The sequence below is a fragment of the Lithobates pipiens genome, unplaced genomic scaffold (genome assembly GCF_037356315.1).
Source record: "Lithobates pipiens isolate NorthernLeopardFrog02 unplaced genomic scaffold, aLitPip1_a1.2 Scaffold_18, whole genome shotgun sequence".
In the NCBI taxonomy this organism is placed as follows: domain Eukaryota; kingdom Metazoa; phylum Chordata; class Amphibia; order Anura; family Ranidae; genus Lithobates; species Lithobates pipiens.
This window is the reverse complement of record NW_027507758.1, coordinates 66,499,926-66,525,241: the sequence shown is the minus strand read 5'-3', so window position 1 is coordinate 66,525,241 and position 25,316 is coordinate 66,499,926. Positions and strand designations below refer to the sequence as shown.

The window sequence follows — 25,316 nt, the reverse complement described above, 5'->3', positions numbered from 1 at the left end:
ACATGAATATGCTTTGATCAAAATCATTCCATTGTAGCTCTGGCTGTATGTTTAGGGTTGTTGTCATGCTGGAAGGTGAACCTCCACCCCAGTCTCAAGTCTTTTACAGACTCGAACAGGTTTTCTTCTACAATTGCCCTGTGTTTGGCTCCATCCATCTTCCCATCAACTCTGACCAGCTTCCCTGTCCCTGGTGAAGAAAATCATCCCCATGCATGATGGTGTGTTCAGGGTGATGTGCAGTGTTAGTTTCCCGCTACACATAGTGTTTTGCTTTTAGGCTGAAAAGTTCTATTTTGGTCTCATCTGACCAGAGCACCTTCTTCCACATGTTTGCTGTGTCCCCCACATGGCTTCTCATAAATTGCAAACGGGACTGCTTATGGCATTCTTTCAACAATGTCTTTCTTCTTGCCACTCTTCCATAAAGGCCAGATTTGTGGAGAGCACGAATAATAGTTGTCCTGTGGACAGATTCTCCCACCTGAGCTGTGGATCTCTGCAGCTCATCCAGAGTTAAAATGGGACTCTTGGTTGCTTCTCTGATTAATGCTCTCCTTTGCCTGGCCTGTCAGTTTAGATGGACGGCCATGTCTTGGTAGGTTTGCAGTTGTGCCATACTCTTTCCATTTTCGGATGATGGATTAAACACTGCTCCATGAGATGTTCTGAACATGAATGCCAGGCTGGGCAGGGTGATGGGTGGGCCACAATCACTCAGCAGCCCCTTCGGGGGTACCGCTATATTTGGGTGCTCGTTATTGGACCACCTGTTTATGGATAACCTGACAGTCATTGCCCCTAGCAACCGAGAGGTTGATCAAGCTGGGGAACTCTGCTTTGTTCCGCCACCATTGAGGATTGGACTTTTGTGTTCTGTCTGCGGTTTCAGTGCTTTAACAAGTGGTGTTGTCCATAGCAACCAGCAAGGACTGTTGCTTTTTATTGTTCCTGCTACCCAGTTGCCCCAAGCGGTGCTGGGACTGACACTTGTACCAATCCTGCAATTCAGGAACTGTTCACATGTGCTGTCACCTGTGGCAACCACGCCCGGTAACCACGCCTATGGATTACAGATACATCCAGTGCTCTGCTATTACTGGACGTCTCACTGTGGATTACAAATATGTACAGCGTTCTGTCAATGCTGGACATCTTGAACTGTTGCTCCAAACTCCTGCTACAAACAGTAAAGCAAACCGGAGAGTGTCTACTGTTGCCTGAGGAGATTGGGGTAAACCTGTGGGTGCCTGCGGGCAGCACTGTGCTAAAATCGTACCCATCAGTTGGACATTGGTTTTGGGCTTTACTGTTGCTATCAGAAACCCCTGGGAAAGTCAGCTGTCATCTGCCTTCAGTTGCTCAGGCACAGTTGGTGCCGAGCAACATGCCTGGACAAGTCCTGCTAGAGCCAGCATGCCTGCAAACTTCATTCTGTTCAACAATGGGTTATAGCAGCGTGCCCAGGGAGGAGTCTGCCTATCAGTTCCACTGGCGCCATCCCGTCTGAAAGTGAGGGGGGCAGTGTTACCCTGGAGGAGACCCAGCGTTCCCTACTAGCAGCAGACATGAGGCTGAGGAGCAAGATGGCGGAAGGTGGTCCATTACTGCCAGCTTTAACCTGGTTGCCGGAACTGCCATAGCAGACACTGGTGGACACTGGCGTTCGATTGAAGCACTGCAGAGGATTTGCCCTGGGGATGGTCAACGGGATGGAGCGGCTCTGTTTCCTATGCGCGGAGTGCTGGATACCTACTGCAGTGATTAGTGCATGGGTCCGGTATGAGCATTGCGGCGAACCGCTAACACAGCTAGCATCTGCCCAGCAGGAGCCACGATACTTTAATGTGGACCTGCTTTCAGGACTCATCTGGTCAGGTCATCTGCAGCCATGGAAATCCCAGAATCGGGCCTAACATCATCCCCTAATGGCGGAACGGAGTTGCGGCCTAGTGACTCCCCCCGTGAAAAGAGATCATGGGAACAGAAGGAAAGACTGTCATGACTCGTGGCCCGGTCAGGGACTCGGAAACTGCGAGTACTGTCATGCAGGAGCTGGATGTCCCTGAAATGCCGGCTGATTCAATGTCTGTAGCTATCCTTTCTACGCATACATGACAATGCATTCAACGTGTCTAATTATCACTCTCTTCTGTAGTGCAGAGTACATCTAAGGCTGTGTAATGATGTGTCACATTCCTTCAATTAACGCTCAGCTGTGTGTTATTGTTTCCTCTAATGGAGTATATTTATCACTGGAAATTGGGTTGTCAGTAAACAAGCTAGAACAGAAAACACCCAAACAACATAGAGCTGTTTATGGTGTAAAACTAGAAGTATCAAAGTCATTAGAACAACCAAATTAGCAGCAGGTCCTAGAGGTGAGCGCACGTTTTCCACCCAATGAAAATGTAATGATTTTGCAGTTTGCATCATTGTGCAGTGAAAGTGAAAACTTTCAACTTTCTATATTGAACTGCTTTGGCACACTTGCTCTACTTTTCCACTATTCTTTTTTTTTTTTAGAGGGTGATTTTTTTTTGGGGGGGGGGGGGGGTAGTTTAGTTCTTTGTATTTGTGTGTGGGGGGGGGGTTCCTTTTTTTTGTGTATTTATTTGTGATTCATTTTTTCCACTTGAGCTGTTTACCCCCTTCACGACCAGAGCATTTTTTGCTCTTCAGCAACTGCACTACTTTAACTAGCAAATGCTCAGTCATGCATCACTGTGCGCAAATTACATTTTTATAATTTTTTTTTACACAAATAGAGCATTATTTTGGTTTGTATTTGACCACCACTAGGCTTTTTTTATTTTTTGCGATATGAATAAAAAAATACCATAAATCTTGAAAAAAAGGTATTTTCTATTTTCTGTTATATAACATAGCCAATAAAATTTTTTTTTTTTTTTAAACAATTACATTTCTTCAAAAATTTTAGCCAAAATGTATTCTGCTACATGTCTTTGGTAAAAAAAAAAAAAAAAAAATACCAATAAGTGCTGATTAATTGGTTTGTGTGATACAGTAATCAGTGGCAATACTGTACACTGTCACTGTACTAATGACACTGGCTGTAAACGGGTTAAAATCTAGGGGCAATCAAAGGGTTAACTGTGTGCCTAACAATGTGTAATGTCTGCTGCTTTTACTCAACTATTGCCGTGCACACACGGGCGGAATGTTCAAAAGAAAAAGTCAGACGGGAGCTTTTCATCGTATATTCCGATCGTGTGTATGCCCCATTGGACTTTTTACATCGTAAATTCTGAAGGACCTAGAAAGAGAACATGTTCTAAATATTTCCAACGGAACCAATTCCTATCTGGAAAACCGCTCTTCTGTATGCTGTTCTGACGGACCAAAAACGACGCATGCGCCAAAGCAAGTACGAGACGGAGGCTATTGGCTACTGGGTATTGAACTTCCTTTTTTTAGTCCCGTCGTACGTGTTGTATGTCACCGGGTTCTTGACCATCAGACTTTGGTGTGATCATGTGTATGCAAGACAGTTTCAGCGGAATTCAGTCGGAACTCCGTCGGAAAAACCTTCAGAGTTTATTCCGACGGGAAAACTGGTCGTGTGTACAGGGCATAACTTCTTTTTTTTCCCCCCTCTCTGCTCTGCAGGGAGAAGAAACAGCCACGTCACTGTTCACAGTACAGACAACTCTGTGTTTTTGTAAACACAGAACTCTGTGTATGATTAGCCACAGCCGATCAGCTGACTTAAACCAAAATAATTGGCTGAAATCAGCTGGCAAACTCATGCTGTGTCTAATCACAGCACAGGTCGACAGGGCACCCGTGTTTATCTAACATGTAACATGTTAATCAAAGAGCACGTAACTTGTGCCTCTCCATTTTTCCACTGTCACGATTAAAAAAAAGGCTCCACCTGCATGGCTGCGTCATTCATTCACAGCAATCTGTAAATTAATGAACTACTAACACTGTCTGCCACCACGGCAGATGGCTTGTAGTTCTCGGTGAAATGTGAAGGCTCTGGTGAGCACTCTCATAGTTCATTGATTATCATGCTTACTAGTAACTGTCTGCCCATACAGGAGGTATGGGAAGACAGCTATACAGTGAGGGAAAAAAGTATTTGATCCCCTGCTGATTTTGTACATTTGCCTACTAACAAGAAATGATCAGTCTATAATTTTAATGGTAGGCTTATTTTCACAGTGAGAGGCAGAATGACAACAAAAATATCCAGAAAAACGCATTTCAAAAAAGTTATAAATTCACTGACTGATCAATACTTTGTCAGTGGGCAAACGTACAAAATCAGCAGGGGATCAAATACTTTTTTCCCTCACATTATTGAGATTTTGCGGCAGCCTGCCATTGCAGGTAATTTCCCTGCAAAAATATGAGCATTTATCTTTTTTTTTTTTTTTTTTTTTTTTTAAAGGTGAACTTTAAAAGCCATTATACCCTTTACCCACCTTAAAGGGAAAGTGTGGGAATATAAAAAAATAAACATACACACTGTTGCAGCATCGCTCCAATTCTGCAATTTGTTCGCTGCCAGCAATAAACCCCAGAACTAAGCAATCACGTAATGGCTGATCGCTCAGTTCTTGGGTCTGCCCTGAGCACGGAGCTGTGACTGTCTGGAGCATGGAGCAGAAGAGGGGACAGGAGCAGCTCACTCAGGCTCTCAGCATCACCCTTAGTAAGTTGCCTGTAAGGCATTTGGGTGGATCTCAACATTATTGTCGGGATGCATTTAGAGTCTGGAGTGTCTCTGTGGCATCAGCCGATAGCAGGCTTCATTTCAAAAAACCATATAGCCTTAATTTTTGACAGTGAAGTCAGAACCAGTGGAAAAATAGTAGGTTGTGACTTTACTGTCAAGATATATATAAAAAAAATTTTTTTCATTTTTAATTTTAAGTTTTTCTTTTCATTTTTTATTCATTTCATTTCATTTTTCATTTCAATGTTTTTATTGCTGTCTATGTCTGTGCTGGGTAGATTCATCAACTTCATCAACTTTTTTTGTCCTGATGACCTTCCAATGGGTACACCTATTCCAGGGGTATACCCTTCGCTTTGTAGGGGGTATAGAGGCTAAAGAGATAGTTTGCCCACTCTATGCAAGTACACTTAGAGCCGATGACTAAAAGAACAAGCAAACTGTTACATTTGAATGGGCTGCCGTGCTCCATGACACGCAGGAAAGAAGTCCCTGCACTACATTGGAAATCGCAGCCTGCATGGAAACCGCGAGTACAATAGGAATAATGGCACCTGCCAGAGGATCTTGCGTTTCTCTGTGCGGGTGGTTGCAGCTGCGAGAATTTGTACGGGTCCCACTACTGGCACTACCCACACAGGTGTGAACCTAGCCTTAGGGTCCTTTTAAAATGTTTCCCTTTAAATCCTATGGGATTCTTCACAACACTGCATTACAGGTGTTTTTTTTTTTTTTTTCAAAACCGCACACAAAAACGCAGCCTCCCATTGAAATGAATGGAAATCATGGTAAAATTGCGCTTAAAAACGCACCACGATTTGGATTTTTGAGTCACATGTCCATTTTTCCCACAGGAAATGCATCTGAAACACAGCTTTCTTACCGTGATTTTGCTACAGGGCAGGGTGAAACCCTACTTCACTGGCAGGGGGGTTTAGGTGTACAGAGCCAGAGTGGGTGAACTGTAAGAATGCGGTAAAGTAGTTCACCAATAAAAAAATCTAAACTACAAAAATGAGGACTCAGCCTGACAAGGAGGGCAGCAGTCTAGATCACGGTTTCCCAACTAGGGTTCCTCCAGAGGTTGCTAGGGGTTCCTTGACTAATGATCAATTTCTGCCTCTCAGATAAGTTCCCACTGACACCATTGATCTTTTTAGCTTTCTGTAAGGGTTCTTTTTTTCCCAATGACCACAAGTGTAAGGAGCATTCAGGTTCAGATTCTTTGAGACCAGAAAGTTATTTCAAGGGTTCCTTTGTGTTGAACAGGTTGAGATAGGCTGGCCTCCTTTCTATTATACTCAGTGGCGTAACTAGAACCTTCAGGGCCCCGATGCAAGAAACCATGAAGGGCCCCCCTGAACCCCAGCCAGGGCCCTTCCCTCCGAGTCCGGCGGTGGAACTCCAGGGCGTGGTCACAGGTATGACCTTTGTAAGCCCTGTAGTTCCACCACTGGTATCAGTAGTTTTTTTTTTTTATTATTATTTTTTTTTTTTAGGTGCCCGATTGGGGGACTGTCCCTAGGCAGGATGGGGTTCCCGTCTCCAGAAGAGATGAGGTCCTTTTCTCCAGGGCAGATGAAGTTACTGTCCCCAGGGGAGGTGGGGGTCCCTGTCCCCCCCCTGAGAAGGGGTCCCTGTCCCCAGGGGAGGTGGGGGTCCCTGTCCCCCCCCTGAGAAGGGGTCCCTGTCCCCAGGGGAGGTGGGGGTCCCTGTCCCCAGGGGAGGGGGCGGGACTCTGGCTGGGGAGAACAGACATCGGACTGAGTGGCAATGCATGGAGCAGGAGAGGGGTACTCTGAGGAGCCAGCCGAGGACACAGGCCATGCGGGGAATGCACAACTAAAGAGCATCCAGTGTGATAGTCGAGCATGGAGCTCTGCTAGTCACCCTCCACCTCCAGCCACCCGTGTGCATGGTGCACTGGTACCCCTAACTGCCTATGCTGCTGCCGGCCATATGTAGAGGGGGCTGCATGGGCCCCCTGCATCACAGGGCCCGGTTGCGGTCGCGACTGCTGCACCCCCTATAGTTACGCCCCTGATTATACTATTCTTGTTACTGACAGTCAATAACATGTCTGGGGTGGCTTTGTTGTGCCCCTTGAAGCCCTGATGACCTAGATCACGGCATATGTTGGCTGGCCCATGTCCCATTAATCCTTTCAAGGTCAACAGGAATGTGAACGTACTTTATATAGTGTCAGGCACCCAAAATTGCTCATTATTTTTGTTACCGACTGATATTTTTTTTTTTTTTAAGGGAGGATGATCTGAAATGCCTTAACTTTCTAAAGGAACTAACAGATGACATCTTACTTAGAGGTGGTGGCTCCAGCAGGTAAGTACAGGTCTTTTGCTTACCTCCTCAGACCTTTGCTCCCAATAATACCACATATGGTATATTGCACCTCTTACCTCAATACCACGTTTATAAAAGCAAGTCTGAGATTGTATTCATATTCAATGAATTCATATATATTCTAAATAAATTGTTGATTTGATTTTGCTGTAATTTTTTATTAAAGTTTTTGTTTTGCTTCTGATATGCATAATAGAGAAGACCTAAAGCATATTTAAACCCAAAACATGAATATTTTTAAAAAATGAATACATTGCAATTTACCAATCCTAGATGTGGTGATTACAAGTTTTTTTGTTTATTTCTTTATTTTCATCTGGTGATCCTGCCAGTAATACACTTCTTGTCCTAGGGTGAAAACGCTCACTCGCTGTATTATATCTATGGAAGGATAGCATTTTCACCCTTAGCTGCACTCTTGGTTTGGACTACAAAGAAACCTCCCCTTCTCCCATTCTCTGTTATATAGGTAGAAGGAGTTGAGTAGTTCATAGACAATGGTTAAGAAAACAAATAACATTGTTTGAGACACCGGTTCAGTACATAGAAAGTTACAAGGACACAGAATTCTGTCAGGATCAACAAGTATTCTTCAGTACTTGCAGAAAATGTTCTTTGCCTAAAAACAGAAAATGAATGCAACAACTACAACTAAGGACTGGTTAGCTGCATATATTACATTTTTATTCTTGGGTTTTGATATACTTTAGTTTATTGGGGAAACCAATCTTCTGTATTGTTCAGCAGACCTCAGATCTCAGCTGGTAGGCAACGATAATTGGGGGTAATTTTAAAGAAGGAGTACATACAAAAAGAATGTGATTATACTAATGCCGTGTACACACGATCGGAATTCTCATCGGAAAAAACTCTGATGGTTTTCCCGTCGGAATTCCAAAGGAAATTCGGCTCAAACTGTCTTGCCTACACACGGTCACACCAAATTCCGACTGCCAAGAACGCGGTGACTAGAAAAAGGAAGTTCAATACCTAGTAGCCAATAGCTTCCATCTCGTAGTTGAATCTGAACATGCATGAGTTTTTGCCCGTCGGAATTGTATACACACGATTGGATTTCCGATAGAAAGTTCTTCCATCGGGAAAATTGAGAACATGCTATCAAATTTTTGCTGCAGGGAATTCGGCCAGCTAAATTCCAATGGAGCATACACACGGTCGCATTTTCTGATGAAAAGCTCTCATCGGTCTTTTGCTGGCTGAAATTCTGATCATGTGTACGCAGCATAAGAGTAGTTTAAAAGTAGGTTTAGCAAAGTTCAGTAAATATACTTTTAGACTGTATATGTGAGTATGCTAATGTGTTCTATGTCATTGCCAGTGCAATAGACCGTGTATTTCAAGACCACCTTCAAAGAAAAAATCACAATATCCCTGAGGTAGGTACTTTTCTTCTAAAAGTCCTTATTGAAAGACTGCTAAAAAAACTGACTGCAGGGCTGAGCTTTCTTATTTTAAAGCCCGTAACCCTGTACAAACTAAGTGTCATAGGTGTATCCTGTAGAAAATATAAGGATTTTATGCAAAATAAAAATGAAATGTAAAGCATCATTTTGAATTTTTGTAAACTTTTAAAAGACACAATAGACTTTAAAGGCTTATATAAATTAAGAGTAATCCCCCTTTTATAGGCCATTAGTAGTTTTATATACTTGCAGTGCTAACTCCTGTAGGAGCTGCTGGATTTTTTTGGGCCTTCTCCTTTGCACACAACCAGGCAACAGGAATTTTTCATCTTTCATACAGACTCAAGAATTAGTCCGTGGGATTTTTGTTTTGTTTATTTAGGCGGTTAAACTTGGATGGGGAATGGACAGATGCATGGGATCCCCAGAACTGTGAAATCTGAATGAAACCTTGAGGACTTGCTAATTTCTCTAGCTGCTAGATATTAACGTCAAAAATGCTGACCACCCATGAGATTGATGGCACAGCTAAACTGAAAAGCAAAAAGTTTCAACCGATGATGGAGGTGCTTCTCCTTAGAGAACTGCTGATGCACCTGACTGCTTTGAACCCAAGCTAGAGGTATAGGATGGGACAAAAAAAGTGGGCTGCGGTAAAGACTGACCAATACTCAATGACTGAATATTAAAGTGACAATGTGTGATTCAAATAAATAAATAAATAAAGAGCACTGATTGCTTCTCCAATAATCAATATCCTCCACCCTACGCATTTCATCACTAACAGGACGATGTCCTGTTAGTGACAAAACGCGCAGGGAGAGGGAGCGACGCACTGATGTCACCGCTACACGCTGAGTCCCAGAAGTATCAGGCGTTTATCGAGACCAGCCAGTACAGTGAGTGATCGGTAAAAAAAGGACTTGTAAATGTGAAATTTTTACTGGACCCTTTCCCCACTGTCCGTCCTGAAGGATCCTACTGTGTGCTTGTAGTTTCCGGTGGATAGGAGAGGAGAGGAGAGAAGCTGGAAGGACTACAGGGGTAGGGGGGGCACACAGGGGGAAATATATGGTGCACAGTGAGGGGGGGGGGGGTCATTGGAACTGATGCCCTGTATGGCTCTCTCCACAGCAGCTGAAAGCCAGCAGGAGGGAGATGAAAATAAGACAGCTGCTGCAGAGAGAGCCATACAGGGTATAGGTTCCAAGTGATGAAACCCAGCTGCCTGGGCGCCCCTGCTGGTCTGGGCCCTATATAAGAAGACTGGTGGTACCCCCTTATCCACTAGACATGTGCATTCGTTTTCGTCCGAATTTCAGCTATTTTCGTTTTTGTTTTGACAAACGATAACGAAAGCACAAAATCCGAAAAACGAAAGATCCGACATAAATAAATGCTTTATTTTCGTTTTCATTGTTACAACAGTTCGATATAGAATAGGAGATTCGACATGACTCTGACAATAACAATCTGTGTCTATAGAACCTGTGGTCGAATGTGCCTAACCTTACCTCTATTAGTCCAAGATTATATAGAGAAAATATTCGACAGAGAAAAAAGATTTGACAGAGAGAAAAGATTCTGCAAGTTACTGTCCTAAAAAGTGTTTGGGGACCCGGGTCCTGCGTCAGGGGACATGGATCAATGCAAAAAAAAGTTTTAAAAACGGCCGTTTTTTCGGGAGCAGTGATTTTAATAATGATTAAAGTGAAACAATAAAAGTGTAATATTCCTTTAAATTTCGTAGGGGGGGTGTCTATAGTATGCCTGTGAAGGGGCGCATGTTTCTGGTGCTTAGAACTGTCCCTGCACAAAGTGTCATTTATGCAGGAAAAAAAGTCCTTTAAAATCACTCGCAGCTATTATGAATTGTCGGCTCCGTAATACAGAGAACACTCATTGAAAGTCATTGATAAAAATAAAAATTAAAAAAAAAGCGTGGGGGTCCCCCAAATTCAATTACCAGGCCCTTCAGGTCTGGTATGGATATTAAGGGGAACCCTGCCTCAAATTTAAGAAAAAATTTGACGTGGGGTTCCCCCTAAATATCCATAACCAGACCCTTCAGGTCTGGTATGGATATTAAGGGGAACCCCGCATCAAATTGAAAAAAAAATTGACGTGGGGGTCCCCCTAAAAATCCATACCAGACCCTTTATCCGAACACGCAACCTGGCAGGCCGCAGGAAAAGAGGGGGGGACGAGAGAGCAGCCCCCCCTCCCTCCTGAACCGTACCAGGCCACATGCCCTCAACATTGGGAGGATGCTTTGGGGGTCTGTGACCCCTCAAAGCACCTTGTCCCCATGTTGATGAGGACAAGGGCCTCATCCCCACAACCGTGGCCGGTGGTTGTGGAGGTCTGCGGGCGGGGGGCTTATCAGAATCTGGAAGCCCCCTTTAACAAGGGGACCCCCAGATCCCGCCCCCCCCTGTTTGAAATGGTAAGGGCGTACAAAAGTACCCCTACCATTTCACAAAGAAAGTGTAAAAAATAGTTAAATAAGACAAACACACTTTTGAAAAATATCTTTATTAAAAATAAAAATAAAAAGATTCCAGTGGTGGTAATCCACTCTTGCTATCCAGCGACGGACGGTCATCTCTCCAGCGATGGCTCATCTCATCCAGCGCAGCATATCCACTGCAAGGATTCCGGCGGCCTGACGTTTCTTATATACGGAGGGCGGGGCCACCCGTATCCTGACCCCACCCCCCTCTGACGCAAGGGGAAACCCGGGGTTCCCTGTGACGTATGGGTGACCCCGCACCCCTCTGATGTAACACAGGCAGGTTTCCGTTACATCAGAGGGGGCGGGGTCACCCATACGTCACGGGGAACCCCGGGTTTCCCCTTGCGTCAGAGGGGGGCGGGGTCAGGATACGGGTGGCCCCGCCCTCCGTATATAAGATACGTCAGGCCGCCGGAATCCTTGCAGTGTCTCCTCTGCGGAGACACAAGAAGGATGTATTCGCTGCGCTGGATGAGATGAGCCATCGCTGGAGAGATGATCGTCCGTCGCTGGATAGCAAGAGTGGATTACCACCGCTGGAATCTTTTTTTTATTTTTTTTATTTTTAATAAAGATATTTTTCAAAAGTGTGTTTGTCTTATTTAACTATTTTTTACACTTTCTTTGTGAAATGGTAGGGGTACTTTTGTACCCCCTTACCATTTCAAACAGGGGGGGGGGGCCGGGATCTGGGGGTCCCCTTGTTAAAGGGGGCTTCCAGATTCTGATAAGCCCCCCGCCCACAGACCTCCACAACCACCGGCCACGGTTGTGGGGATGAGGCCCTTGTCCTCATCAACATGGGGACAAGGTGCTTTGAGGGGTCACAGACCCCCAAAGCATCCTCCCAATGTTGAGGGCATGTGGCCTGGTACGGTTCAGGAGGGAGGGGGGGCCGCTCTCTCGTCGCCCCCTCTTTTCCTGCGGCCTGCCAGGTTGCGTGCTCGGATAAAGGGTCTGGTATGGATTTTTAGGGGGACCCCCACGTCAATTTTTTTTTAAATTTGATGCGGGGTTCCCCTTAATATCCATACCAGACCTGAAGGGTCTGGTTATGGATATTTAGGGGGAACCCCACGTCAAATTTTTTCTTAAATTTGAGGCAGGGTTCCCCTTAATATCCATACCAGACCTGAAGGGCCTGGTAATTGAATTTGGGGGACCCCCACGCTTTTTTTTTTTATTTATTTATTTTTATTTTTTTATCAATGACTTTGAATGAGTGTTCTCTGTATTACGGAGCCGACAATTCATAATAGCTGCGAGTGATTTTAAAGGACTTTTTTTCCTGCATAAATGACACTTTGTGCAGGGACAGTTCTAAGCACCAGAAACATGCGCCCCTTCACAGGCATACTATAGACACCCCCCCCCCCCCCCCCTACGATACGAAATTTAAAGGAATATTACACTTTTATTGTTTCACTTTAATCATTATTAAAATCACTGCTCCTGAAAAAACGGCCGTTTTTAAAACTTTTTTTTGCATTGATACATGTTCCCTGGGGCAGGACCCGGGTCCCCAAACACTTTTTAGGACAGTAACTTGCAAATTAGTCTTTAAAATGAGCACTTTAGATTTTGAATGTTGGAGTCCCATAGACTTTAACAGGGGTTCTAAAGTATGCTATATACTAGCTCCGTCGAATCTTCTTTATACATTCGACAGACACCATAAGCCTTAAAGACAGATTCGACCGTAATTCATGTGGATTTTCGGAGGAATGCAATTTTTGAACGAAAAACGAAATAAATAAAAACGAATTTCGGGAGTAACTAAATAAATTAAGTTTTCGGACGAAAACGAAATTCCGAAACGAAATATTTTACTCTGCACATGTCTATTATCCACAGCCCTGACTCTAGCACAGAGGTCCCTTCCAGTCGTGTGGACCCTGGACTGCTTTATCACTACCAGACATCTGAACCTCTAAGCATTTATAGCCCACTGCCTGGGCCTGACCTCCCAAGGGATAGATGGAAACTCCATAAATATTCAGGCTTTAGGCTCCATTCCTCCATCCTCTAAATTCCATAATGATCCAGGACATTCTAGAACCCAGGAGGAGCTAACAGATTTCCAGGCCTTGAAGCTCTGCACAGCTAAACAAACCAATTAAACATACTCTGTGGGCAGATCTAACTGGGGGTTCCTAGCTGAGCCAATAGCTGTCCTGGACTTTGGGGGGGGGGGGGGGGTGACAAGCAGACACCTGGACCTGGGTCTCATTAATGTGACATGTTGCATACAATATAAATAAAAGTGTGGTGTCACCAGTGATACGCCTTCATCTCTAATAGTACAATAAAAACATAGGTATCGCCCTTGGGACTTTATATGAGGTGTGCACAACAGGCCGATGAAATTGACAAATACAATAAAATAATTATTGCAGAAATAATCACATGAAAGGGTAACATAAACAAAGGCAAAGCCGATACAATATTGCACATGGTTAAAGATTGCATTGCATTTGAAATACATGAGTATACATAACATCTAAAACACCCAACGCGTTTTGCAAGATGTGACTCGCTCTTCAGGGGTGGATGCATGTTGGATATATCTGTAAATGAATGACCAAAAAGGTAATGTAACGCATGGATAAATGATGGACAAATGGTAAGAGGGGCCTTGCAGAAAAAGAAAAGACCCCATACTCACCAATCAGCAAAGCCTGGGTGCCTGTGGCTATGTTCATAGATGATGGCAGCAATATATGCTTGGGAAGGGAGCTGAGGAACCAAAAAACCCCGACCAAGGAACAATGGGAAGGCAGACATGGCATGGGTAGAAATTAGTGACCTTGGAGGTCTTAGATAATCCATTCAGATATCAGCTATAATATAATATGTATATAATCAAACATTGCTAAATTGTTTGTTACCCTTTTATGTGTGATTTTTTTCTGCAATAAATATTTTATTGTATTTATATTTGTCAATTTCATTGGCCAATTGTTCACACCTCATATAAAGTCCCAAGGGTTATACCTATGTTTTTATTATGCTACATACAATGAAACAGTAACTTGAAAATATATGTTATAATGATAAAAAAAAACAAATTAAGCCTCACTGTAACAAATAAAACTATATCTGAAATCTCATTTAAATACATTTACAAAATACATTTCAAAGTATTTGAGCTGAAAAATGGCAGTTGCATTAGAGAATATCAAATTGTCAAATATCAAGTATTAACATAAAATACCACTGTACAGAACTGTGTTACTTTGGATAAGCTTTCTGAATATTTATGAGATACAGAGCCATGCATTTTACAAATAGGAACACAAATCCCTTAAACGTTAGCCGCTGCTTAACCACTTTCAGACCGGACCATTTTGCTGGTCAATGACCAGAGGTCTTTTTACAATTTGGCACTGCGCTGCTTTAACTGGTAATTGCGCGGTCATGCAATGTTGTACCCAAACAAAATTTGCGTCCTTTTCTTCCCACAAATAGAGCTTTCTTTTGATGGTATTTGATTGCCTCTGCGATTTAAATTTTTTGCAATATAAACGTAAAAAGACCTCAAATTTTGAAAAAAAATTATATTTTCTACTTTTTGTTATTAGAAAAATCCAATAAACTCAATTTTAGTCATACATTTAGGCCAAAATGTATTCAGCCACATGTCTTTGGTAAAAAAAAAGTCAATAACTGTATATTTATTGGTTTGCGCAAAAGTTGTCACATCTACAAACTAAGGTACGTTTTCTGGAATTTTTTTTTTTTTTTACACAAAGTTGTCACTAAATGATATATTGCTCACACATGCTATGGGAATATGTGAAATGACACCCCAAAATAAATTCTGCTGCTTCTTCTGAGTACGGGGATACCACATATGTGGGACTTTTTGGGAGCCTAGCCGCGTACAGGGCCCCGAAAACCAAGCACCGCCATCAGGCTTTCTAAGGGCGTAAATTTTTGATTTCACTTCTCACTACCTATTACAGTTTTGAAGGCCATAAAATGCCAAGATGGCACAAAACCCCCACAAATGACCCCATTTTAGAAAGTAGACACCCCAAGCTATTTGCTGAGAGGCATGTTGAGTCCATGGAATATTTTATATTTTGCCACAAGTTGCGGGAAAATTACAAACTTTTTTTTTTTTTTCACAAAGTTGTCACTAAATGATATATTGCTCACGCATGCCATGGGCATATGTGAAATGTCACCCCAAAATAAATTCTGCTGCTTCTCCTGAGTACGGGGATACCACATATGTGGGACTTTTTGGGAGCCTAGCCGCGTACGGGGCCCCGAAAACCAAGCACCGCCTTCAGGCTTTCTAAGGGCGTTACAGTTTTGAAGGCCATAAAATGCCAAGATGGCACAAACCCCCCCCCCAAATGACCCCATTTTGGAAAGTAGACACCCCTAAATTTAGGGGTACACTAGTGAGACTAGGTAATAAATGGCGGGTGCCCTGAAACTATAAAAAAATAACTAACCAACCAGCGTCACCTGTAACAGTTATATGGTGATCACTGGTGAAAGGGTTAACTAGGGGGCAATCAGGGGGCTTTATGCGGTAGTATATGGGGGTCCCTGGCGCTATAAAAAGCTGCGGCGAACGTAAATACCTACCTGCCTAACTAGCGTCACCTGTGACACTAATACAGCGATCAGAAAAACGATCGCTTATTAGGCTGGGTTCACACTGGAGCGATGCGGGAACGCCGCGAATCCGCGGCGGGTTCCCGCATCGCATGCCTCCCGGCGGCAGTTTACACTGCCCTATGCGAACTGCTGGGAGTGTCAGTGAAATGTTAATGACACCCCCAGATCAGTTCGCATATCGCAGTGCGATCTGCAAACTCGGAACGCATGGTGTGAACACCCATGCGATTCGATTCTGCTGCGGACCAAAAAAAGGGTCCCGTGCGAATTTGCGGCGGGTGCGGCGGGTGCGACGCAAATTCAGCCATACTATCTGTATGGCTGAACTCGAATCGCACAGAGATCGGATGTGATTTGCACTGCAGTGCGGTGCGAATCACATCCGTTCTCATAAAACGCTGCAATGTGAACCCAGCCTTAGTGACACTGGTGACGGGGGGTGATCACGGGGTTAAACCTTTATTGGGGGGGTTAGGGGGGTACCTTAGAACTAAAGGGGGCTAACCCTAACTGCCCTAACAGTTATTACAGTCACAAATGACACCCGCCGGGTGATCAGGGGGTTAAACCTTTATTAGGTAATAAATGGCGGGTGCCCTGAAACTATAAAAAAATAACTAACCAACCAGCGTCACCTGTAACAGTTATATGGTGATCACTGGTGAAAGGGTTAACTAGGGGGCAATCAGGGGGCTTTATGCGGTAGTATATGGGGGTCCCTGGCGCTATAAAAAGCTGCGGCGAACCTAAATACCTACCTGCCTAACTAGCGTCACCTGTGACACTAATACAGCGATCAGAAAAATGATCGCTTATTAGGCTGGGTTCACACTGGAGCGATGCAGGAACGCCACGAATCCGCGGCGGGTTCCCGCATCGCATGCCTCCCGGCGGCAGTTCACACTGCCCTATGCGAACTGCTGGGAGTGTCAGTGAAATGTTAATGACACCCCCAGATCAGTTCGCATATCGCAGTGCGATCTGCAAACTCGGATCGCATGGTGTGAACACCCATGCGATCCGATTCTGCTGCGGACCAAAAAAAGGGTCCCGTGCGAATTTGCGGCGGGTGCGGCGAATGGCTGAGCTCGAATCGCACAGAGATCGGATGTGATTTGCACTGCAGTGCGGTGCGAATCACATCCGTTCTCATAAACCGCTGCAATGTGAACCCAGCCTTAGTGACACTGGCGACGGGGGGTGATCACGGGGTTAAACCTTTATTGGGGGGGTTAGGGGGTACCCTAGAGCTAAAGGGGGCTAACCCTAACTGCCCTAACAGTTATTACAGTCACAAATGACACCAATGCAAAAAAAAAAAAATGCAATTGGTGTCACTGTGACTGGGGGGGCAGGGGTAATTGGGGGGTGATCGGGGGGTAAAGGGGGGGTGTGAGTGTGCCTGGCATGTTCTACTGTGAAGTGTCGTGTTGGTGCAACTCACCGATCCTCTCTCCTCGGTGCCGGAACGAAAAATACCGACACGGAGGAGAGATTACATCACTTCCTCTCCTGTGTTTACATTACAGGAGAGGAAGTGATGCAATGCTTCACTCCCATTCGTCAGGAGCGAGCGCGAGGGGGTGGCCATGAATGAATGGCCGCCCCCTCATCCCGGATCGCTCCTGCACGGATACCGACCGCCGCTGGCACCGGGGGGGGCCCGATCGGGCCCCCCACCCGTGGGAAGGCAGGGACGTACAGGTACGCCCATATGCCTGCCCATGCCATTCTGTCAACGTACATCGTCGTGCGGCGGTCGGCAAGTGGTTAAGGAAGACTCATCATACAGCCAATATACATAAATCCTTTAGGCTGGGTTCACACTATTGCGAATTGGATGCGGGCATTTCACATTCAATTCGCAATAGCAAGAAATTGTGACTAGCTCTCTATGGAGCCGGTTCACATATCTCCAATGCGGCTTATGTGCGAGTTTGCACAGGAGCCCTGTGTGTCTTTTGGTCCATTTCAGGTCTGAATTCAGCCAAAAATTGGGGCTAAAACGATGAACCAGGACGCACAGGACCCCTACTGGGAGCCGCATCGGTATTAGGTGTAAACGGAGCCTTACAACTACTTGAATGATACTGTTCACATAATATAGCTGCATTTTTTACATATTCTCATGCAGTTACACTAAGTCCTGCCAACGCAATGACTTTTTAGATCATATTAACTAATTTAGGATATTTTATTGTAAAATGTTTGTATAACAAGCATTTTGTAGGATTTCCACAAGTGGTTCTGCAAACATAAGTTCACACTTTTAGAGTCCATCTCCAGGCATTTTTATTTTTAAAAACATCATACCCCAGCCAGGCTGGGATATAAAATATTTATCTCTTATAGTATAAATTATAAGATATGAAGCCATCCCGGTATTGGGGCCCTTGTCATGGTGGAGCACTCACACCTCCCTGACACGGGGTATTTGTAATTCAGAGGTCTGGACTAGCAGACAGGAGCAGGATGATTAAATGCCTCTCAGCAGCAAGTGGTCTAAGAACTGTGGTAGTCCCACGAAGGCCAGCAAAAGGGCCTTTCACCTCTCAAACCCGCTTTCTGCAGCATCACAAAGCAGTACTGAAACAGTTACAGTCTCTAAAAACAGGCATCAGTAGCAGAACCTTGTAGCAAAAGGATAGGGATAGCCAATGTGGTCTTTGGGGATTTTAAGCACACACCACACTAAGTCATTGACCACATTGTTCAATCCACTTGGGTACAACCAGCCTGCCGGATTTTACTTTCGATTATTGCTAATGGCTGTTATAGCTGCAGGCAATAATCACTGTCTTCGGCTTGGCAGGAGGGATTCCCCTGTCAGCATGGTCTGTGTCGATGGGGGAATCGTGCAAATTTCTTTCCTGCAACCTGCAGGAAAATAAATTCCCACCACCTAAGGCTTGCATAAGGCTTCATTTACAGGTGCAGCCGGGGGCAGGAAAGCGGATGAGCTGTGTTTTTTCTGCCCTCGAACATTAACATATTGCTTTCAGTGGGCAGTGCCATTAAACACAACTAATGCAGTTTTATGGGGCCATGCTGCAACCGCACTGTAAACATGTGCAATGCATGCGATTGCGGTAGAGTAGTACGGCAAGTATAAGGTTAAAATCAGGCAGTGAGGAGGCGAAATATCTCCTTCTCACTACCTGTCAATCAGCGCTGAAAAGCGATCCAAGCAGTCCCTACCGCACATGTGAATGAGCTATTATAGTGAAACATTTTCTTTCTACATTTTTACCTCTACATTTCATTAGCTAAAAAAAAAAGAAAAAAAAAAAAAGAGAATCTTGCCATCATTTAGTATCTGTGAAATGAGACTTAGCTGAAACTATTTTTAGAAGACTGTGAGAGAATCATTAATCACAAGACTGTTACTGTTTCTAATTGATTTTTTACTAAAATATGGATCCTAATTAAAAGCGCTCATGGATAATAAAACCTCCACCGATAAACAGCACCTTCTGCTGAAAGTTTTACCTTGTGCTCTTCCAGAATTGTATGTTTAAATTACATGCCAAACTGCCTTTCAGAACGTAAACGTGCTCCAGCCAGACTCGCCAAGTCCAATTCTAAATCTTTTGAGGCTCGTTCAGGCATTCGGCTGTTATTGTGGCTTCTCTGAAAAGTGATTTTCTGTGGATCGCCTTTCAGAGGACATTTGTCAGGTAGTAAGGGGTAGATATGTCACCTCCTCAGGACCTGTTTTAACCCTCAAAATGCTAACCCACTACACCACAAATACATGCACTGCACATGGTGGCAGGACGATTGCGGGACGGCCACATTCATGTGAAAGATGCACTGCTGCCAACAGTGACAGGAGATTTCATTTTTGCTACGGCGTGTCTACAGCCCTGTGCGTCTGCATGTCTGTGTTTAGGTGGGCCGTCAGGGGGGCAGTAAAACCGTGGCTAAACCATCTGCTTTTAAAGTTCCCTGACCAACTATGTGAACGATTCCTTAAAAAATAACTTGTCTACAGGTATTAGAGAATGAAACTGTTAAAAATGAATTGAATTATCATTACCTTTACTTAACGGATGATTGACTCAAAATGGGTTGAAGCTAGGGGGTCCGCATCACCGCCAGGTAATTAGGATATTCCTACAATGGCAGTCCTCTTATTTCTCTTAGGAAAGGTTTTACTTTAAGGAATTGTCCAAATATACATGCTTGGGACAAACAGATCTATACTCAGACAAAAATAGTTTAAAAAAAAACATGGAACCACTTGTTTTTTATTCTACCGTCACTCTTAAAGTGATACTAAAGTCAAATTTTTTATTTTTTTTGTTAAAAATAACAAACATGTTATACTTACCTGCTCTTTGAAGTGACCTTGCACAGAGCAGCCAGGATCCTCCTCTTCTCGGGTCCCTCTTCTGTGCTCCTGGCCCCTCCCTCCTGCCGTGTGCCCCCCACAGCAAGTAGATTGCTATGGGGGCACCCGAGATGATCCTCAGCTCTGTGTGTCCATTCCCCACCCCCTCTCTCTCCTCATTGGCTCACTGACTTTTATTGACAGTAGCGGGAGCCAATGGCACTTGCTGTCTGAGCCAGTGAGGAGGGAGAGTCCCGGTCAGCCGAGTCTCTCATACAACATCGCTGGATCGAGATGGACTCAAGGCAAGTATAAGGGGGACTGCTGCAAACAGGGCCATCTTTAATATTGATTGGACCCTGGGCAAAACTTTTCTTGGTGGCCCCCTCCCCATGCAGTTTCGCTCTCCACCTGCTCTGAGACATACAATAAATAGCAGCTAGACTCGAAATCTGATTACTGAATCAGATCAGGTAGCTATTGCGATTGGTTGCCAGAGGTTGCAGTGTATCATTACTGCTCATTGACTGGTTGCTAGAGGTTACAGAACACATTACAGCTCACTGGTTGGTTGCTAGAGGTTACAGCACATGATTTCTGCTTGTTGATTGGTTGCTAGAGATTACTGTGGATATGACCTCAGGGGGGCATGATATACATATAAATGCCACCAGCCACCTCTATTTACATATGAATGCCGGTAATTTACATGTAAACACAGGGTCTGCAAGTGAGTCATCTGTACACAACAATATGGCAGAGCTGGGCAGCATTAGTAGCAGCACTTCACACTGAGATATTGGGACACAGCACAGGACTAAAAACTCAAGGGGCGAGGGAATTTAAACCAGGATAGCTGGCAAGTATGAGGCAGCTGCTTTGAGCCCCACAACAATGACAGGGCCCAGGGTGCCCTTTTGCCCTGCCTTAAAAAACGGCCCTGGCTGCAAACACAAGGTTTTTTTTATCTTAATGCATAGAATGCATTAAGTTAAAAAAAAAAAAAAAAAAAAATTCTGCCTTTACAACCAATTGAATTACGTAATTTAACCTCAGACTTCCCTCCACCTCTCTAGATCAGTGGTCTCCAAACCGTGGCCCTGGGCTAGATGTGACCTTTTGCTTGCTTTTATCCAGCCCTTGGGGCTCTAGTCTATCCACTGAATCCAGTAATGGGGCATACTGTAATTCCCCTCACTAACACCAATGATGGGACACAATTCCTCCCAATGACAGCAACGATGGGGCACAACTTCTCCCAATGACACCATCAATGGAGCTCAATGATGGGACACTATTCCTCCCAATGACACCAATGATGAGATACCAATGGAGCTCAATGATGGGATACCATTCCTCCCAATGACACCAATGATGGGGCACAATTCCTCACCAATAACACCAACAACGGGCCCAATGATGGGAAACTATTCCTCCCAATGACCCCAATGATAAGACACCATTCCTCCCAATGACACCAATGATGAGGCACAATTCCTCACCAGTAACACCAACAAGGGGCCCAATGATGGGAAACTAAAACTATTCCTCCCAATGACCCCAATGATAAGACACCTTTCCTCCCAATGACACCAACGATGAGGCACAATTTCTCCCAATGACACCAACAACGGGGCCCATTGACACCAATGGTGGGACACTATTCCTCCCAGTAGGCTGCATTTACTAAAGCAGGTCGCATACAGTATTTAGGTGTCTGAACACATTTTCCCTAAATATCGCATATGATCCTGAAACTGTCAATTCATAATGCTGTATTGCGGTAAATACCACATGAGAAGGGGTTAAAGTCAATTCACAGAAGGAAATAGATAATTAAATGCATGTGGTAATTAAGTAGTGGTCCAGGTATTTGGTATTTATGGAATGTAAAATTATAATAGCCAATTTTAAGTAGTGTCTGCCATTTTGGATCAGTTCTCTCAACAGGAATGCAAAGAAACCTAAATATGGAAATCCATTGGGGTTGATTTACTTAAAGTATAACTAAAGAAGGTGGATTAGAACACCTGTCAGGTGTTTATTGTTATCTGTGCCCCATTAGGGAGATTCACCCTCTCTATATTTGTGTTGTGTATCATTATCATTGAAAGTGAAATTAAAGGAAAATCCCAAATTTTGGGTTGTCCCCAGAAAAGTAATAGAGGGGAAATCTTCCAATGCCACCGATGGCACTTTGCAAGTTGCTCCATAGCTTAGTAAATGAGATAAAGCTTCACTTTACAAAGAATACCCAATCACATGCAAGGGGAATAAAACAGCACTTTTGCTTGCACATGATTGAATTATTTAAGTCAGCAGAGCTCCCCCTCGTTTACTAAGCTCTGGAGCAAGGTCACTTGCAAAGTTCTCAGTCTATGTGCCTTTCTAAATGTAAATCCATGTAGTAAGATATAGGGGGTTATTTACAAAAGGCAAATCTACTTTGCACTGCAAGTGCACTTGGAAGTGCAGTATCTCTAAATCTAAGGGGTAGATTTGAAATGATTGGAAGCTCTGCTGATTTTATCATCCAATCATGTGCAAGCTAAAATGCTGTTTTTTATTTTAATCGCATGTCCCCCTCGGATCTACTTTACTTTCAAGTGCACTTGCAGTGCAAAGTGGATTTTCCTTTAGTAAATAACCCCCAAACGTATGTTCTCCGTTCATTTCAGATTTTTAGGGACTTTTTTTGGTGTATATACAAGCATATCCATCATTTGCTGCAAAAAAAACCTCCCAATAGTGCCACATTATACCATATACATGCATATCACAATGGTCTAACCCAGCCTTTCTCAACCTTTTCAACACAGAGGAACCCTTGAAATAGTTCTCTGGTCTCAGGGACCCCTTGCTAAAAATTAGAAATCTACAACTCATGATACATTAGTGTGATGGTCAGTGGGAAGAATGGTCCTTACACTTGTGGTCATTGGGAAGAATTACCTCCTTACAGGTAGCTAAAAAGATCAATGGTGTCAGTGGGAACTTATCTGAGAGGCAGAAATTGCCCAATGCTGAAGGAACCCCTAGCAAACTCTGGTTGAGAATCAATGATCTAATCCCTTGTTAGAACATATGTCATATGTAGTGGGGATACTTTACTTTTTCACAATTATTTTTAGAGATATCTTCCCACTGACAAATTTCCTACCAACACCATTGATCTTTTTAGCTATTTATAAGGGGGTAATTCTTCCCAATGACCACAAATGTAAAGAACATTCTTCCCACCGACCATCACACTAATGTATCATGAGATGTAGATATAGTCATTTTTAGCAGGAGTTCCTGAGACTGCAATGTTGTTTTAAGGATTCCTCTGTGTTGAAAAGGTTGAGAAAGTCTGCTTGAAAGTGTAACTAAAGGCAAAACTTTATTTTTCATTTTGGATAGAGTAAGGGAGGGTTAGAATCCCTGTTTTTTGTTCCATTGGGGAGATTTCCATTTACTTCCTGTCCCATAGCCAAAACAGGAAGTGAGCGGGAATCCCTACAAATCAAAGGAATCCCTTGGGGTTTTCTTTTAATTTCCCTTTCAATGATAATGGTAAACAGAACAAATAGAGAAAGTGAACCTCCCTAATGGGGACACAGACAGCAATAAAAACCTAAAAGGTGTTCCAATCCTTCTCCATTCTATCCTATCCATCCAAATTAGTTATAGTTTAAGTAAATACAAAATATCTTTCTAAATGTCAAATGATGAATGCAAATAGTATAAAAAAAAATCACACACATATATATATATAAATAATCTTCTTCCACCAATAAAAAAAGACAAAGAATATACAACACCCACCATTTTATTCTCTAGGGCCTTTGCTTCAAAAATATGTAATGTTTGTGGGTTCTAAGTAGTTTTCTAACAAAAAATGATGTTTTTTACATGTAGGAGAGGGATGTCAGAATTACCCCTGATTGGAAGTGGATAAAGAGGAGCTCCAGTCATATTTGTTTTTATTAAAAGTCAGAAGCTACAAAAACTGTAGATGACTTTTAATAAGCAGACACACGCCTCTCCCAGTATCTAGTGCTGAGCTCACCTGGCTTGCGGTTACACAGCTGGGTGCCCACCATGTATGGGTGAGCCACACTGGGCATTGTTAATAGTCCTGCAGTTTTCTAGAACCTATGACTTGGACTTGTCCCAGAAGTCTTCTGAGAGGTAGGGGGGAGGAGAACTTCCGGTCAGATCGCTTAGGCGATCCAAGAGGAAGTGGGAGCGGGCACCTGTCATTACTAAAAGAGGAGGGGGGAGGAGGCCTTGAAGCGGACCTTCCCGCTTTTGGTTGAAGCTTGGCTTTATATAAGTAGACTGAAAAAAAAAATGGCAATAAAAAAACTATGCTCCATCTAGTGGTCAATTTCTAAATCTGTTTGTTGAGTGCAATACTAAAAACACGGAGCTGTGAATTTGTTTAACCACTTGCTGACCACAATATGTATATATAGTGCCTTGAAAAAGTATTCATACCCCTTGAAATTTTCCACATTTTGTCATGTTACAACCAAAAACGTTAATGTATTTTGTTGGGATTTTATATGATAGACCAACACAAAGTGGCACATAATTGTGAATTGGAAGGAAAATTATAAATAGTTTTCAAATTTTTTTACAAATAAATATGAGAAAAGTGTGGGGGGTATTTGTATTCAGCCCACCTGAGTCAAGACTTTGTAGAACCACCTTTAGCTGCAATTACAGCTGCAAGTCTTTTTGGGGATGCCTCTACCAGCTTTGCACATCTAGAGAGTGAGATTTTTGCCCATTCTTATTTGTAAAAGAGCTCAGGCTCTGTCAGATTGGATGGAGAATGTCTGTGAACAGCAATTTTCAAGTCTTGCCACAGATTCTCAATTGGATTTAGGTCTGGACTTTGGCCAATCTAGCACATAAATATGCTTTGATCTAAAGCATTCTATTGTAGACCTGGCTGTATGTTTAGGGTAGTTTTCCTGGCGGAAGGTGAACCTCCGCCCAAGTCTTAGGTCTTTTGCAGGTTCTAACAGGTTTTCTTCTAAGATTTCCCTGTATTTGACTCCATCCATCTCTCGACCAACTCTAACCAGCTTCCCAGTCCCTGCTAAAGAAAAGCATCCCCACAACATGATGCTGCCACCACCAAGTTTTACAGTGGGGATGGTGTGTTCTGAGTGATGTGTAGTGTTAGTTTTTCTGCCACACATAGCATTTTTCTTTTAGGCCAAAAAGTTCGATTTTGAGCAGAGCACCTTCTTCCACATGTTTGCTGTGTCCCACACATGGCTTCTCGCAAACTGCAAACGGGACTTCTTATGGCTTTCTTACAACAATGGCTTTCTTCTTGCCACT

The 25,316-nt window shown here is 43.5% G+C and overlaps 1 protein-coding gene across 1 annotated transcript in view; it reads left to right on the top strand.

The window, feature by feature from the left end:
* The window catches only part of LOC143986675 (spermatogenesis-associated protein 7 homolog), a 273,557-nt gene that overhangs the window by 227,261 nt on the left and 20,980 nt on the right, over positions 1 to 25,316 (top strand). The window contains exons 9-10 of the mRNA XM_077485081.1: positions 6,971 to 7,048; positions 8,409 to 8,558. Coding sequence (XP_077341207.1) covers positions 6,971 to 7,048; positions 8,409 to 8,558 — 228 coding nt within the window. The remainder of the gene's footprint in view (positions 1 to 6,970; positions 7,049 to 8,408; positions 8,559 to 25,316) is intronic.